Consider the following 17,673-nt stretch of genomic DNA (forward strand, 5'->3'; position numbering starts at 1 on the left):
CAGGGCAGGATAATGCAGGGAGAGGGAAGCACAGCTAGCCACACACACATGGTTATCAGTGTCAAAAATTGTGAGGATACTGATCCTCAGCAGTTGTGCCCTCATACACAGGGAAACCATTTTCCCACTTACACACTTGTAAATGCAATGTTGATAAGAATTAAATGATATAACTACAATAATTGATTTTGAATACTCTCACTGGTCTCATCTAAGTTGGCTTCCCCCTCCCTTCTTTTTTTTTGTAAAAGCATGTTAAAATTCCTTGTTAAAAGTAGCAAATAATAATACTCTTTTTTCTACATGGGGGTTCAACTGCAGCCRAAGTAAAGCTCATTACACCATGAAAGCAGAGGTTTCCCTCTGTAACTGTGTGCTTTTCCCTCCTCCCAGGCTTCTTGCAGCACACCTGTGAGTCAGGATCCACACTTCCACAGTGCCTGAGGGCAAACAGCCCAGTGAAGTCAGCAACCACGATTTTGTCCTGGTGTAAGAATAGTGGTTTAAATTCCCTTTCTTTTTTCCTGTCTAAGACGTGCTGCACACACCAGAGGTAAGTCCTGGACAGCGTACAATGGACAGAGCAGGCTTTTGTTAAGCTCTCTAGAGCCCATCTCGCAGCCTCATTCCCTACACATGAGCTCAGCCTGACACTCTTTCCCTGCTCAGGAGGAGGAAAAAACTCAGACAACTAGGACTTCAAGGGGCAGAAGCCAGCCTGACAATTCTTCCTCCCCAAATCCAGAAAGAGGTCCTCCCAACAACAGGAAATTAGTGCTTAAAAAAACCATCCAAATGGACAAGGTATATTGAAGATCACACCAAAGCTCTCCTTGCCTCTCACAGATCTCTCACCTAAGTCTCTAAGCAAAGATGGACGAGGGCTATTTCATAAAGCAAGGGAAGACCAACAACTAATGACAGGTCAATTCTTCAGCAAGTGGTACTTCCACGCAGGACTGGACTCACCCTGTCTATGCTTCAACRGCCAAATCCACATGCACAAAGCCCAACACTTTCTCATGTGCACATTCCTTGCACACAGCACTTGACACACACTCCCGAGACTCTTTCCTGCTTCCATGTGTCCATGTGCCCAGCTKCACCATACACCCCTGTGAAGGCACACACAGCTCCCCACCACCACCCTGGGAGCTCTGCGTGAGCTTAAGTGACCATGGAAAAAAAGAGCCAACCATCTCTGCTCCTAGGGCAATGTGGGGGTGAGRTGTGGGATATGGATTCCTCCCTCTGGATTCCACCAAAGCTAAGAAGAAATACTGACATTCACAAGCCCTGACTCACGCCTGCCTCCTCAGGCACTACAGAAGTTCCACTCACTGGCTGGCATGCCAGAAATGTCAGCATGGCTGGTATCAGCCAGTTGGCTATGACAGCAGATAAATTTGAACAAAACCATCCTTGCCCCTTATTTTCTTTATTGTTGCAGCGTGATGGACACTGAGGATCAGCACACCTTCCTAAAAACCACACAGGCATTGTGGCTGCTACTCTGGCAGATAACAGGTCAGCAATGCACTTCAGACAAAACAGAAACCTCTCCCACGGTAATTCCTACCTCAAATAACTCTTGKTCCCACTTTCAACTGAATCCATTAGTGAAGGAGCCAATGAATCCATTGTTCCTCCTCCAGCTATGCTGGYAAGGTCTACATTTGTACTGAAAAAGCTGCCAATGACTACTTTCATTCTGCGTGGAGCTGATTGCACTCCYGCCCCAGATGCRCCAACTGAGCTGTACAGCRCTTGGACAGTCAWAACCTCCCAACCAGCAAGACCCAAATGCAGCCCAGACTACAAAATACACCTCTTATTCCACCATGCAATGCCAATAGTGCAAAATAGCAATCATCTGCTTGATCCTTCTCCTGTCTACTTCTTCCCCATAGAAACACAAGTGTTCCATGGTGAGGTATCAGATACATTTTCACCTTGTCCATCTGTACAACACAGCAGATCTTTCCCCCTCAGCATCTCCAAAAGGTGTTTCTTCCTCTAAATCTGTCCCGCTCCTACAATGTCAAAGACATCTGGGAAACACTGCAAATTCCAGCCCAACTCCACAGCTTCTTAGGGGCATCCATCTTCTACATCATAGCTACAGGGACAAATTTCACCAAAGTACAGACACTTAGCCTTACAACCCATCCCACTGCCCCAGCTCCCCATTGCTGCTTTCTTTCTTATAAAAATAAAGGGAACCTGGGTTCAACAAGCGAACTTTGCTCCTTTTGCATTCAGATCTGGCATCAGCCACAGATARGAAACAATGGTCAATGCCAACCATKTAATGTYGCCGACTTCTGCTTTGGCTTTTCTTTATGAAGCCTCATTACCACTACCAGGAATAACCTGTGGGTCTGAGCAACATCCTCTCTCACCCCTCCCATATGTCTAATTTCCACCTCTCTTAAGAGGTGGTGACACATCCCACATCCTCCCTGCTTCCTCTCTTGGGTGCACTCACCTCAGCAGGTAGGAGACGTGGCTCCACAGCAGCCTAGAGGGATGCAGCCAGTGCAACGTTTATCAAGAGTTGCACAGTGTGTATTTGCTTGGCTGCACACAGCAGCCAGCGCCTGTGGGTCAGCACCCAAATGAATTTAAACAGCTGCCAAGGATGCTCCCTAAACAGCTACAGAACATAATTCCTGATGTCCTTCCTTATCCCACTAAACCAGTATCCTGCTTCCAATAATGCCCACCACTACCAGCACCAAAACTGTGCATGAAATACACACACACATACATATATATATATATATAAACATAACTCAATTAAAAGCCCAACTGACTTATCATGCCATCAAGTCATGCTTGAATCCTTCCAAGCAGCTGGACACACTTTCAGTCCCATGTTGAGCTTATTGCACCCCTGCCCTATAAAGCTGTACAGCAGTTTTCTAGCTCAGACTGGACAGTCATAACCACCGGACCAGCACAAGAAACTTAGACTAGAAGCATAGACCAAACTGATCATGCCCAAATGCCCAGATCCCAAAACATACCTCTTACTCGGCCGTGCAATTCCAGGAGTGCAAAATAGTCATCAACCTCTTGCTCATTTTGCTCAGAGTTTTATTACCACCAGCAGCCAGAACTTAATAGGGACTCCCTGAATCCATTCCCCAGGATCCCAGGCTGTTGAGATCACAAGCAGAGCAGTCTGGCAGGCAGGACASAAAGGAGCACTGAAGACAGATGCCCATCAGCAGTGCTGCTATTACAGGGCAGATGCTTGCCAAGAGGGCCTGGCAGCCTGCAATTTCTGTGCTGYGGGGAGGGATGCAATGGGACACTCTCTGCAGAGCTGATGGAACATCTCATCTCCATTCCACACACCTGTCATTCCTCATTTCTCCCTCCACACCCTGGCTTCAGACACAGAGTAGCAGGAAAAAGCATATTTCTCCTAGTGGGAAGATGGTCACCATCTTGGGGGAAAGCTCTGTCAAAATGCACAAATTAAAAAAGGATGGGAAAACTGGATGATTTTACAGGGACATTGTTAATTTCATTTYGGCTTTGCTGTGGCAAAAGACAAATCACACCCAGGGTCTGAAAGGCAGGATGAGTAAGGGAGACAGAGGAAACCTGGTCTGCCCCTTTAGGATCTTGAAGGTTTTTAAACACCCAAGAAGACTTAGGCTTCTGTTCCTCAGAGCCAGGAAAACTGAAATGAGCTTGCAGTATGATTGCCTTATAAATGACCAAATTACCTGGAAATGCCAGACAGAACAATCTGCCACAAATAGGTACACATGGTGATAAGAAATGTTATATGAACAAATATGTGTAAATACGTGTTTTCCTTCCATGCATTACCAATAGGCCAATATACTCCTGAGAGCAGAAGCCCAACTATGCAGAAGCAACAAGTGAATTTGCCAGTGTGATGACCTGGCTAGAAGAGACACAGCTCAGTAATCACCCCCCTCAGGGCTGTCTCAAGAGCAAGGGAGTTGTTGCCTTCTGAGTACGCTGGAGTCGCTGGAGTCGTGATACAACTTTTATTCGTTGGGAATGACAGGGATGTTGGAAACTTAAGGGGAAAGAAAGCACTTCATTAGCCACTCCCACCTAGCATTTTTGCTTGACAAGRGAATACAAGCAGCTTTCTTCCACTCCCTTATTGCAGAATCTCTCATACCCAAAGACACAAACTTTCAGAGGCTGCAGTGAATGTARCAAATAAAACCCATTTAACGCATTTGCCTTGAGTTAGGAGAAAGAAAACTTGTTAAAACTCTCCCAAAATGTACCACAGGATGGACTAACCACCTCAGATTCTAGAGTAAAATGAAGTGTAACACATGGGACATTATTAGCAGCACTCAGAAAAGATGTTTTCTTATTGATTCCTGAAACCACTGTACAGCAGGAAGCACCAGGACTTTTATCAAGCAACTGGAAGAGTCATTCTCCTCCACTGCAGAAGTCACAGGCCAATGAGCACAAGCRACAGTTAGGAATAAAACATGCTTTTTGCAGAAATACAGCATATGGCCAGAAGGAAATACAGACCAGGGACTCAAAGACATCATCAGCAAACTACAGACCAAGGATGGGATCTGAGGAAAATTACATGGAGAAGCTCCAAAGCTGCCACCTCCTCCAACTCACAGCTCAAGCTTCCAGCAAGAATATCTGACTCAAGTGGTGGCACCTCAGAGCAGCTGTAGCAAAATAGAGCCCACCTGTGCAAATAAGGCAGCGTTATGCCTTTCACAGGGATCTGTCACCAGATGTTTCACATAAAGCATAAGTGATGCTGCCCCAGCTTCCAACCATGCAATTCTCCGCTGGCCAGCTTCCAACAATCCACAGACTGGAAACTGCCTGTCCCAGGCACACAAAATGCTTCAGAGACTATAAATGCAGTGAAACTTTTGCACTGACTTTTCTAGTTACCACGAGCTCAGCAATAGCTCAACTGAGTCAGGCGCTCTGCTCCCTCCACCACAGGCAGTCCTTGGGCAGCAATGACAGTCACGCAGGAGGACTGGGATGGACCTTAGGATGACCAGGGGCACCGCTAAGAGGCTCTTCAGCCTCCACAACACCAGACGGTAAGGCCATCCATCACACCAAAAGCTTCCCTAAGAACCTTGGCAATGGCCATGAAGGTGGCAAAGGAAATGCATTTTTGCAAAAGGGACTTCTTTCAAAACCCTTTGAACAAAAYGGCCTCTGACAGGTGATGCTGTTTCAATCAACCCTTGTTCTAGGARGCACCACAGGAACCCTCAGAGAAAGGCAGGAAGCACTGTAGGAAGACAAAAGAAGTGAAGCAGTGTAATTTAAGGGATGCTACAGAGCAGCCTGAAATAAAGGCATGTCATTGCTAAAATTCAACAGGATTCTGCAACAGGTTGATTACAAAAGCCCTCAGGAAAAGTCAGACTTCAAAAAAAATTTACAGCAGTTTATGCTCTTACAAAGGGACAAGAAGAAGCTACTTGGAAAGATTCCTCATAGCAAGCAACACCACGGTGCAGCAATAACCCATTGCCATCAGCCCCACATTTGACCCAGACTCCAGAAAATGAAGGGAATAGAATATCGCCTGGACTGTGWGGTAAACAAGGGCTCGCTCTCTCCCTCCTCCGCCTCCAATGGTCCTACAAGCCCAGCATAAAGGCCAACTCTTTATTTGTACAACAGGGAGATTTTACTGAACAAAAGGCAGAAAAATAATCGTTTCACAAGATTTATGGCAACATTCAGAACACCTTTACTAACCCACAGGCTGTRTAAAGCTTATGACACCAACCGCAACAGGTTAAAACACTTTCCTAAGAAAAAAAAAAATCAAAGCACACGAGGACCAAGCCCCTGCAAAGCTGTGCAATGCCACAGGGCGCTGGAGGGGAAGCAARGCAGCGCTGCGGCAGAGCCGGGGTCGGGGGGCCGGGCCAGGTCCCCATGGACGCGGGTGGGAGGGAGCGCCGGGCCCCGCTACCGCACACGGGGCCCAGGGGCCGCGCTCTGCCCCGCTCTCCCGGGCTGCCGCCCCGGCCCCTTCCCCAGCACCGCTCCCCGGGGTCGCCGCACCCCCCGCCTCCCCCCGGCCCGCCGCCGCCGCCATTTCGGGCGCCCCGCCTCACCCTCGGCCGCCGCTCCGCGCCGCCGCACGCCCCGACCTGCCGCGCTGCGCGGGAGGGAGCAGCCAGGGAGAGAGGGAGGGAGGGAGGGGAAGCACCCTCAGGAGGGCGGGAGGGAGGCGCGGCCGGCCCAGCCCGGCCCTGCCCAGCCCAGCCCAGCCCGGGCCACCCGCTCCGACACCCGGGGGCTCCCTCACGGCCCGGCTGGAGCCCGGCCCTCCGGCTGGGGCTGCCCGTGCCCCCGGGCCGCCTGCCCTGCCATTTCCATTGCCGCAGGCAACACCTTACTGCGAACTACAGCTGGAGCAGTTTTTTTTTTTTTTAGGCGTCAGACCTGCTTGTTAAAAGAGTTCTCCGTGAAACAGCCTGTAAAGCAAGATCAAGCCCTGACTGACACATTGCCTCATCCTCCCATTACCTCACTTGAGCCGCAGCCCACATAACTTCTGTGCTAAGCAGCAGCTCTGTGCGGGGGATCCTCCTGAGAAAAAGATCCGCGCCTTCTCCATTCCACAGCTGCGTGGGCTCACAGGGTTTTTCAGGGGAGGATGAAGAGAGGAGATGTGGGCAGGGAAGGAAAAGGCCAGTTCAGAATGTCCTGGGTGCTTGCTTTAACCTATCCATGTGCCCAACTCCAAAATCACTTCATCCTGCCCAAGGAGTGACCTCACTCCGTTCTTCCTCAGCCCACGAGAATCCTGCCTAAGCTTTAGCACGGAGCTGCTGGAGAACCGGCAAGTGATCAGAGTCTTGGGGGAGCAGCTCGCTTACACACTGACGGATTTGTTGCAGGGAATATGTGGCAGAATCTGGGAGCCACAAGACCCGCTGCCYCCTCCCCAGGTCCTGGCTATCCTTGGTGGAGCCCTGGGTAGCCAGCACATTGGGCCGCTGCCTTCTTGCCATGTTCAGGGAGTTCACACACAAACAGCAAAGCACGGAACCCCACCACCAGCCTGGCAGGTTTGGGTCAGCAAATGGGCATGAATGGGCACAGGTGCTTCCTATGCTTGGGACAGCCTGCAGGTAAAAGTGAGGTACACATAGAATCCCCCATCTTCCCACACTCAGCTTATTGCTGGTCAGGTCTCCAGTGGATTAGTATTTTCAGAAGTAGCACACAGCTACACTTGSTTTGCAGCATCATATATAGGTATATAAAGCATGCCCCGCGGGCTGGAGAGGCTGGAGCTGGGTTATTGTGGCCACGGCAGCMGAAATTTCCGTGTGACTCATCAACAGCCAGATAAGTAATCAAGGCCTGCTAAACAAAGCTCTGAACTGCAGAGCCGTGGGGTTATTGGCACGGAGCTGGATATTGCCCAACAGAGCATTTAAAGATATATAGTATGGGCTGTGAGATAAGTTATAATTGGAGATTAAGCACTTGGTCAATATATATCTTTATACCCTAAGCAATCAACAAGTGAAAAGATGAAAAGAGACAAATGGAAGAAGGTGACAGGGCAGAAAATAACGTGTGAGTGACTGCAAGATCCCTTTAGCAGGAACTCACTGTGTATAAATGGAAACTGTCCTTGGAGTTCAAACTGCTGGAATAAAGAAGGTAGTAGAAAACAACATCTCAAACCTTTGCAATTCCTGCATTTGTCCTGTGGAAAAGCTTTAAACTTAACACTGTGGCCTAATGCTCTCTTTTCAGCCTTGTTTTGSCTTTTCAAAGAGATGCTGTCAGCCTAATCCTCTTATGCTTACCCTTAGCATACGAACATGAAAGAGACAAGTGAAAGCAAAGCAGTGAGGTCCCTTTGCCGGCTAGCAGAGATTTATGGGACCATGGTTGCTTATCAGAGCAGCTGGGTTTTTTTTGCTTTTGCCCCTAAATCTGATTGTGTACACAGCTGCACTGCTGCATGTGCCAGGATAATGCTTTCCAGGCTGTGAGAAGAGTACTTTCTTGTGATATGATTCCAAAATATTTTACAGATTATGTGCAAAAAGTCAATTGTCCACTAAGAGGCGGCAGCCAAAATGGTGAACGAATAAGCCCCCAGGCAGTCTTATTTTCCATCCTCCCTCATCTCACACTAGCTCAGGATATCCCCATTATTTGCATTTATACTACAGTTTCCAGCAGTCACTTACAAAGGGTGGCTGCTCCCAGAGCTTCCATTTAGAGGCAGGAGAGATTCTGACAAAACAGGGTGTGTAATAAAATGAAGAATTTTGTGGAAACTCTGGTTAAGTTTGGGTGTGATATTAGTAAATTTAAAAACTAACAAAATGCCCCTTTAGAGTGAAAGTTCCTGGGTCTTCCAACAGGACACTTAATTATTGTGCTGAGAGACAACAAAAGACCTTCCAGTTACAAACCCCACCCTGCTGCTTACCGCTGTCCAAGCTCAGCCGGCTCAAACTCTGTGCCAATTTGTCATCCTTGAAACAAAAATCCACCCTTTCCTTCTTAAAAAAACCCCAAAAAAMCCCCTTGTGCTATCAGTTTATAGCAGCGGAAATCAGTAATAATTTATTTGGTCAAAACTGGAGAGGGTTTAGTTCTGTAATGAGTGAATAGCAAGCTGGAGCCATGCCAGGGCACAAGGATTAAAAGCAATGAAATTCCTAACTCTAGTGAAAASGGTGGATGGGACATTAATAAAATTTAGGTTTAGTTCTATGAATATAGGTAACAAGGTGAGAACCTCTCTGAAAGCATTACACCCCCAGACATTAGGGAAGAAATGTTCCCTTTTTCTCCTCTGTGATCAGCTGGACTCTGGCTGCTGAAAGAGGGGGAAAAAAAAAAAAAGATTGGAGATTAATTTATCCCTTAATTAAAGCTGCCTCCAAGACATGGGTTCCTGGTCAACTCTCCCCCTACTTACAAGATCCCCTGTGCACCACCATGGGGGACAGGCCACTTCCCGAGCACTGAGAAGGGAAGGTCACACTACAATCAGTGATTGAAGATGGGAGACTCAATCTCCTATAGCGCCTGAAAAAAATCTCAAGACAACCCTTTGTAAGACGGCATTTTTTTATTGCCTGTACTGTTTGCACACTAAGAAAACATAAGGTTGTACATTAAAAAAACCTTGCCATTGAAGTATGACAGCACTGATAAAGGTAATACAGAGACTAGCCCATATTTGTGTGTCAGCTGTATTTCACACCTTTGTCTTTGATGTGCTGTGTACAGAGCATGGGAGGCGCTTGTTCAGAACACCTTAGTGTTCTGGATTGGATTTCCCTTCCCAAATATCACTCCTTGCAAACACAAGCCATTAGCCATTCCCCTGGCAGCACTGTTGGTCTCACTCCAGGCTCCACCATCTACCCTGGTCCTTCAGGACCTCTTGCAGCTTTCTGATTCCCAGTCTCTGGAAGGCGTTAGTGCAGTTAAACCGTGTGAGCCAAAGCCAGCCAACAGTAAGGAGTGAGCAGGATCTTACTACTTTTAGCTCTTCCTTTTACTCAGAAATCCTACTCTTCCAGAGAAATATTTCCTCTTTCCTATCAGGATTAAAGGGCACCAGAAGGAATCATGGAAATCCTTTGTAATACTGATGGGCTGTAGATGACTCAGAGCACTTTTCCTGCATGGGATATTCCCAGGGAAATTTGTGAACTAAACAGTCATTCAGAGCAACCGCCTCATCCCAAGAGAGGAAGGATCACGGAMAAGTACTGGCCTTCTCTCTGAAAGGCTGAGGGACTGCTTCAGATCTGCAGTGTCACATCTTGTGCTTAAAATGTCAGAGCCACATACTAAAACAGCATTGAAGGTGAAAGGGCAATACCAAAAATCTCACTCAGTCACACAAGGCTTTGAGAGCCACTGAGCAGCAAACCAGGAAGCATTGCACCCCAGGGGTGCTTTGCCCCGCCCCTTAGTGACAAGAAGACCCCTTCCCAATGGGGACAGGTTCAGTCTGGCTCTTTCACCAGTAAACTGAGGCTGTGTCACTAAAAGGTACATTTCAGACAGGCAGCTGCCGTGTGTTTCCAGCCCATGTGCATTTGAAAGCACTCCGGTAAGCTGGAAGTTGGGATCCTTCAGGACTGCAGTTCTGAGTTACTGGAGATTCTTCAGGAAAGGATGAGACAATGGGAGGAAACAGGCAGCACTAAGCCTTGAAACAGGCTATATATGGCTCCCCTGGTTTGTATAGCACAGCTCTGGCAGTGGGCTGTGAGTCAGCAGCACACACCAGCAGCCGCGGGTCCCAGGGCAACTGCTCTGTGTTCTGTAAACACACGATAGGACAGTGACAAGGTCCATTAGGGTGACAAAGCGATGAAAGCCATTGGAATGATTYGTCCTATCAATTCATACTATAATCACACGTGGAATCTGTTAACAGATACAATATCGACAAGTCCAACCAAATCCTGCAATCAATACAGGGCCTGATCCAGATCTTACAGGAAGTGGTGGAAGTGTTCTTGCTCACCACAGCAGGGTCTCAGCTGAGCACTGCTGTTGCAGAACCAAGARGAGATGCTGTTCTCAGACACAAATGGATCACTACTTAGAGGTAGGCCAAGTTTAAAATGATTTCTTTATCTCTTACATTGAAATTGTATTTAATACAGACCCACCATGTCTTCTGCTCTCTGCTGCTAGGCCACTTCTTTGCCAGAAAGAACAGGAACAAGACTTCATCCCTTTACAGGGAACAGACCTCTCCAGACAGAAGGATCAGTTTGTGCAATTAGCTAAGACCATCCAAATTCCCCCAAAGAAGCAGAGGCCTCCAGAGACCAGGGCTGCATGCAGAGCTGGGAAATGGAACAGTGCAGATAATGTGCACATTTTGGCCTGATTTATTCCTCAAAATTCACAGACTGGGAAAAGCTGCACCTCCCCCAAATCTCTAGAGAGCTGATACCATCAAATTCAGCTTGCTTGAAAGGAACCTGCAGCTTCATGATACAGCACTGGCACTTCATGATACAGCAGCTTCATGATACAGCATTGGCACGTCTCTTGCTGACACATTGCCATGCTTTATGTGCAGCACCCTTTCCTCCTGCTGATCTCTTCCAGCTGCAGGGCATTCTCCTTCTGCCTGTCTTCTTGTGCTGTCAGCAACCTAGAAAGGGCCACACAGATCAAAAACACAATCTGGTTACTGAGATCTTCCTGCCAAGGCATTTGCCTCTRCCCCTTGCTCTCCACCAGCCAGTTAGGATTTACATTTTTAATTGCAAGAAGTGACAGGCCCAAAGACTGGACTCTCTCGAAGCTGGGCTAGATAAACCACACACAAAGACTGAGCATGAATTCCCAGAGAACAGGGAAAGAAACTGGACACGTACAAGAGGAGGCACCTTGTGTTTGTGATCAGAGCACCAGCGTGAGTGGCCTGTGCTTTATTCCCAAGCTCTCCCACTGATGTCAGAATCCCAGGCTGTTTGCTCCACCTGTCTGGGCCATCTTGGGCAGCAGCATGGTAATAAAGCATGCTGAAGACATGTGCTATGGGTGATATGATTCACCTAGGTGATAAGTAAATCCCCCTGTTAATAAGCAGCTAAGTCCTGCTGTGGATTTAACAGAGATGGTGCAGRAGGAGGGGARGGATAAAAGAAAACAAAAGGGTGGYTTTCATGCAAGATTGAAAATATTTTTTTTCCAAACTACCTGTTTTTTTAAAAACTAAAAATCTTAGAGCAAGCATCTTCCAGCTGAACAGTATCTTATCTCCCTTTAAAACTATTGCCACTAAAATAGCTCAGTCTGTACAATGGTTATTAAGATAGGGAGGAAAAAACCTTAGAGCTGCATGAAGACTTCAAACTGAAGACACCAATTTAAAATCTGGGAGAGTAWACAAGGTTTTGGTGATGAAATATTCAAATTAAATTCCTGATCTTGCAACAGCCAGCTCTGCCAGATGAAGCTCTGTGTGCAAAAATGTCCAGTCTATTCTTGGTGCTCTCCAGGCACAAAAGACAAGGACCCTTCTTCAGAGGAGTCAGGTCTTTWTTGGGACATGACAGGAAGTCAATCTGACACCCACCCTCTTCTTGCCCATTCTCCAGGAGATCCCACACCAGTCACCTCCAGCTGGGGAAATATCCCAGGGTGATTGCTCCTGATTACTGACCTGGCCATGTGCAGCATGGGCTCCATGATGTTGTAGCCAGTCATCGCGCTGCACTCGTAGAACACAGCTTTGTATTCCTGCCAGAGAACAAGCAAGCACCCATGGTGACTGCCAGCTCTCCACCATCACCATTCACCCACAGCCTTGGGAGCTGGGCCCATCCTCATCCCCAGGAACCCTGCCAAGAGCCATTGGAACCACGAGAGTGGCTGCTACCACCCTGCTGGGGTGCACACCCTGCTCACCTACCCAGGAAAAGGAGATGCTTTTTCAGCATTGAGGGCCAAGCAACAGTGTCCAAAAGGAAGCACTGGGGGCATTGTTTGGGAGGAGAAAACATCTGTTCAGGGTACTTTGATTCCCTTACCTTTTTATTTCGAGTCCAGAAGGGTTTGAAACCCTGTCTCCCCCACCCAGGGACCAGGGTGCCAGCAGGAATACAGACCAGGGAGTGAGGAAAGAGGCAGGATGCTGTTGGATTAGGGGGCCCTCAAATGGAAAATCAGCCATGCATGCTCCCCTCAGACAGACTGTAAGAAGGCATCAAGACTCAAGAGAAATATATGAGTCTGCCTCAAGGACCATTGTGTGCCACATATGGGTCACCACCTCATCCTCACTGGTATCAGAGGGACCTTGGTACATATTCACATTGGAGAAATGGGGTGGGAGGGAGAGGAAAGGTACCATACTGRAAGATGGCTCCAAGAAGGGCTTTCTGCCAGCCTGACTGCCCTGCTTACAGCTAGAAGGTGGCTGCAGGGCAGGGCAAGCAGGAGAGCCCTGAGTCACACCTTTGCCAGTCTTTCACCCTCCACCTTGGGCACATTCCGGGTCTCTCTCTGCACAGCATCCAATTTATTTCCAAGCAGAAAGACCACAGCTCCATCCTCGATACCTTCCTGCAGGAGAAACAGAGTAAAGAACCTTAGAGACCCAGCTGTAAGAGGGAAGTAACTCAGAGCAGATCCTTCCAGCTCAAGCAAATGGCTTTCAATGGCAGCAGGATCAGGCCTATTAGCTCATTRAAGGGCCATTCCTTCAATAGGCACAGGGACTTATTGAAGGAAGCTTAAACTAGGGAAATGTATTCAAAATGTTTGGTATTTTCAGCTGGGATGGTGAGARAGGAGAGACAGGATGTAAGTGCCTCTCAGGAAAATAATTAGTCTAAAGAAAAGTAGCTTGCCCTATAGGTTGCTGGGAATTTGATGTGAGGCAGAGCTTCTTAATAAGCTCAAAAAAATTTATGTGTGTGTGTAGTACTGTCTAATGTGCTGTCCTAAACTCAATTATCCCTTGCTGAAAATCCAGTGGCCAAGCAAGTTAAGCAACCTTCAACCCTTGTAAACTGTCTCTGTAGGAACTGTTATTCCTGGAGTCCCTTACCTCTGGTCAAACTGTATAGTTCCACTGACTAACTAGAACATGGTCAAAGTAAGAACAGGGCTCAAAGTTATTTCCACACTCAAGTGCCCTGGATCACATYCAGAACCTGAACAGCTTCAAAACAAAATAAATACACAGATGGAGAGACRAAAAGAAGAGCAAGATTAAAATGTACAGATTTCATGTGGTTTGTGTGCTCAGTTTAACCTTCCTCCTGAAAGGAACTTGATTTTCARAGGCTGGTTAGTTTTGAAGATCTTAACCTATGATCTTTTAGAGTCCAAAGACATAAGTGGTTGTTTGTTTGTTTCTCCAACAAGCTTGCAGAAATTAATAATACTAAAAACTCCAACCTATACTTCCTCATTTCACTGAGATCTTGTTTTTTTGAGACTCAGCACAATCAAAACAAAACCACCCTTGAAAATTTCCCTTCAGCTCTTGATCATCTGCACACAACTTAGAGAGGTATTTTGTCTCCCCAAGCAGATATGAGCCACAGATGTATGCCTTTACTGAGCATTTGGAAATAAAAGATGAGGGAAAACAAAAGAATGAAAACAAATTTTTTAAAAAGGAAATAGAAAGGCTCATYTCCCTTTCCTGTGCATAGGCTGGACACCAGGAGATTTTCCTGCCTGAGCACAACTGAGCACAATGTTTAGGAGATGTTGCCAGTCCACATGGCCTGCTCACAAACACACACTTATGTTTAGGCAGGTCCCACATGTTCYGCCATAGAAACAGCTCTTCCTGATTTAATGGGCTACCAGTGGGTTGTTATCTTCAATACCAAGCCCCTGGTCCCAAACTGACCACCACAGGCATCTGCTTTCATAATTCAGCTTCACAAGCTCAATAGGAGTTCCTGGGGCACTGAAATATATTGCTCCCAGACAGACTGTTGGAGYTGGTCTGGAGCAAGGGAGCACTCTCACCTGGATGCTGCTCATCCAGTTCCGCACTGCCACGAAGGAGCACTCGGCTGTGATGTCGTACATCACCAGGATCCCATCTGCCTTCCGGAAATACTGCTTGGTAATACTCCGAAACCTGAGCCCAAACAAACCAAAGGCACTCTCAAAACCACAGCTGTCCAATGGGAAGAAACTGAATGAGATTATCTGTTAGCGTAGGCTGTCTGGCAGCCCCCCTGTGTGATGTGTCCCCCGGGGTATCTACACACAGGTGACAGGTCATATCCTTCCACCTTTGAGGCAGGCCAGGCAGCCATGGGTGAGCASAAGTCTTGCCAAATGCATGGTGCTGAGATAGCAAGAAGGAAAACCTTTACAGATCAGGAAGAAAGAAGCAGATGAATCTGTTTAGGTGGGATAGGAAAAGGTAATTTCCTATTAAAAGGGAAACTGATGGAGAAAACAYGATCTTTCCCTATAACTGGTAAAAATCTGCAGTCTAGGTTGTAGCACAGTACAAACTAGGCATGCATAAYGTCTGCCCCAATGCTGCCAAAACAGCAATTAAGAACTCAGCATCAATACAGTCTGCTTCCAATTYTGGATCTATAAACCAATGCCATTATACATAACAAATCAGGAGTGAGATRCAATTTCCAGGAAGAACTCCTGACAGACATCTACTTTTTCTTGTCTGTACCATTTAAAACCACAGGCTTGTATTTTGTGAATAAGTTTCAACCAAAGCAAACCAAACAAACAAAAAAMCAAACCAAACSAAAAAGCCGAAACAAYAAACCCMAACCTTAAAATCTGTRAGCACTTTGTGACAGAGCCATAATATAACSACACTGACTGCAAACAGATGAAATTAAATATAACAAAAGTACKGAGATCTCACTGAAGAGCTGTGTATTTCAGCCCTGCACTGGATAACAAACCACCCATTATGAGCCAAGAAAACCTACAGCTGTGACGCTCCTGAACTCTTCAGATAATTGCCTGAAGCCTGTTCTTTCTCACTAYAATAAGGACACAACATTCTGGCACCTACCCAACTGAGAAAGCAAAGATTGTATCTTGGCAGACAAGATGCACCTCTGGAAATGCCAGGCAGGTGAGATGCTCTTGATGAAACGTCAAAAGGTTGCATGCACCAGTTCCCAGGGAAGTCACCAAGGAGCTTTCCTTGAATGCTTTAGGGGATTCTTCTCTCTCTTGCACAGATATTTACAGTTTGACACCTCCAGTTAGAAGTAATTAATATTCCTCCAGAAGCAGGAAATGCTTTTGCTTCTTCCCAGGTCTCCTACTTTCATCAGCGCTAAGCCAAGCTCTCTCTTTTGGACATACATCTAAGACCTGCTAGTGCTGGAGGAGCCTGTGCTAAAGGTCCTTCTGCAGGGACAATATCTTGAATTTGGTCTCTACTGCAATCTGGCCTCAATAAAATGTTACATTTTATGTCATAACAACCCCCCTTACTGCTCAGTTTCAGCATCAAAATAACCACAGGAGTCCCCTCAGAAATAATTATTTCTTCACATGAAGCTTGGTTTTAGAAGAGAGAGCTGCTTTTCAATGGATACTCCTACTTAGTACATTCCCACCAGCTCRGCATGGTCTAACTGACTTAGGCAGACAGCATCATTGGCACAGTTTRGGATTAGAATATTCCCATGACCTTGGCTGCCCCCATAACATAYTTAGCTCAAAATACCCAGTACTTATTTTTGTCAGGCCCTTGAGGTTTCCCTTGAGGTTTCCTACGGTCTCCCTGAAATAGCTTTTCATCTTAAACTTTGAATTGCATCCTAAATAAAACGTAATTTACATGGAGGCAGTGATGRGCCTTCATCTCTAGTATCAGATGAGGGCCCACTGTGTCCTCTACTACTCTGATCCTCACGAACAGTGCTGGTAACATCTAGACATAGCCCATGCTCTTGAAACTAGAAGCCTTCAAATGAGGAACCAGTGCAAAAAAAGCTGCACAGTCCCTCTACCAAGGATTATCTCATTTCCATGAGTCTGTTGGCAAAAGGGACAGTGGAAGGGCGAATAACCTCATTGATAGAGTCCAGCAGGGTACTTCAAATCACGTTCCCCACAGGTCAAGCTAAATTCAGCTGAATCAGCTCTGGAAAGGTTCCACCCCCTGAATAACAAGTCATTTCCACCCCCTGAATAACAAGTGCTAGTGAGTAGCTGGGGACAGAGGACAGAACATCTATCCAGAGCCTTAGTTTCTGTCCTACTCTGCAGCCCTGTCCTGAAGCTTTTCTCTGAAGGAGGAGAGCCTTGAGGGCTAGAGGAGTTTTGAACCCCACCACGTCTATCTATGGACAGACTGCCTGGAGCCCCAAGCATGCAGGTCAAGACATAGGGAAAACTACTTTTCTGTCAAATCCTCAGAGTGATCTCCCTGGGCTCTACTTCACAGCCACAGCTCTAGAAATCTCTGAAACAGACCTTTACTGCAGGTTCAGCACTGCAATAGCTGTCGTGTCCTGTCTGGTCTTTCTAAAGCTGATAGTTTTCCCAGGAACAGAAACCAACTGCATACACTCTTTCCCTTTCTTCCACTGAGCCTGGCAGAAATTGCTTACCTCTCTTGTCCAGCTGTATCCCACARCTGTAAGGCAACCTGGGTGTTATCCACCATTAGACTCTTCACCTGATAATCAATACCTGTTGGGAAGGTAACAATGGTCAGATAGAGAGAGGGAATAGCTTGCCATTACAGTGGCCAGGCCAACTCCATTTAGTTGAATACAGTTCTTTATGAGGGAAATGATAAGATTGATTCAACATTGGGAGGGAGACCATCTTTACCTCTAGCTGGGCTATAATGCAGGCAAAAAAAACATTTGTCCAGCCTGACTTTCCCACCCTTCCTGTCCAGGTGAGCCAGGCACCCGATTACTTACCAATGGTTGCATTGAGCTCAGCCAAGAATCTGTCATAGCAGAARCGGTGGATGAAGGAGCTCTTCCCAACTCCGGAATTCCCTACAAACACCACTTTAAAGATGCGATCTGGGGAACAGCTGGCTGGTTCCAGTGCTTGGAGCTACAATGGAAAAAAAGGAYGAGGTGTTGAAAAGGCCAGCTGCAAGGCAGTGAATTGATACAGGCATTGGACCCCTGCACTGTGAACCAATGGAGC

At 46.9% G+C, this 17,673-nt stretch overlaps 3 protein-coding genes across 4 annotated transcripts in view; all 3 read right to left on the reverse strand.

Annotated features, from left to right (window-relative positions):
* CD151 (CD151 molecule (Raph blood group)) overlaps positions 1–6,227 on the reverse strand; it is a 31,846-nt gene extending 25,619 nt beyond the window's left edge. For both annotated transcript variants that reach the window (XM_057371438.1, XM_057371439.1), the window contains exon 1: positions 6,129–6,227. The gene's annotated coding sequence lies outside the window, so the exon portion shown is untranslated. The remainder of the gene's footprint in view (positions 1–6,128) is intronic.
* RPLP2 (ribosomal protein lateral stalk subunit P2) overlaps positions 1–17,673 on the reverse strand; it is a 118,004-nt gene that overhangs the window by 25,723 nt on the left and 74,608 nt on the right. The gene's annotated exons all lie outside the window — the stretch shown is intronic.
* CRACR2B (calcium release activated channel regulator 2B) overlaps positions 9,334–17,673 on the reverse strand; it is a 38,661-nt gene continuing 30,321 nt past the window's right edge. The window contains exons 13-18 of the mRNA XM_057371442.1: positions 17,436–17,577; positions 17,115–17,196; positions 14,527–14,641; positions 12,994–13,101; positions 12,200–12,276; positions 9,334–11,182 (exon numbers count right to left, since the gene is read on the reverse strand). Of these exons, the coding sequence (XP_057227425.1) occupies positions 11,098–11,182; positions 12,200–12,276; positions 12,994–13,101; positions 14,527–14,641; positions 17,115–17,196; positions 17,436–17,577 (609 nt within the window). The 3' untranslated portion in view covers positions 9,334–11,097. The remainder of the gene's footprint in view (positions 11,183–12,199; positions 12,277–12,993; positions 13,102–14,526; positions 14,642–17,114; positions 17,197–17,435; positions 17,578–17,673) is intronic.

The sequence above is a fragment of the Malurus melanocephalus genome, unplaced genomic scaffold, assembly GCF_030028575.1.
Source record: "Malurus melanocephalus ecotype Western Australia unplaced genomic scaffold, MMel_1.1 scaffold_147, whole genome shotgun sequence".
In the NCBI taxonomy this organism is placed as follows: domain Eukaryota; kingdom Metazoa; phylum Chordata; class Aves; order Passeriformes; family Maluridae; genus Malurus; species Malurus melanocephalus.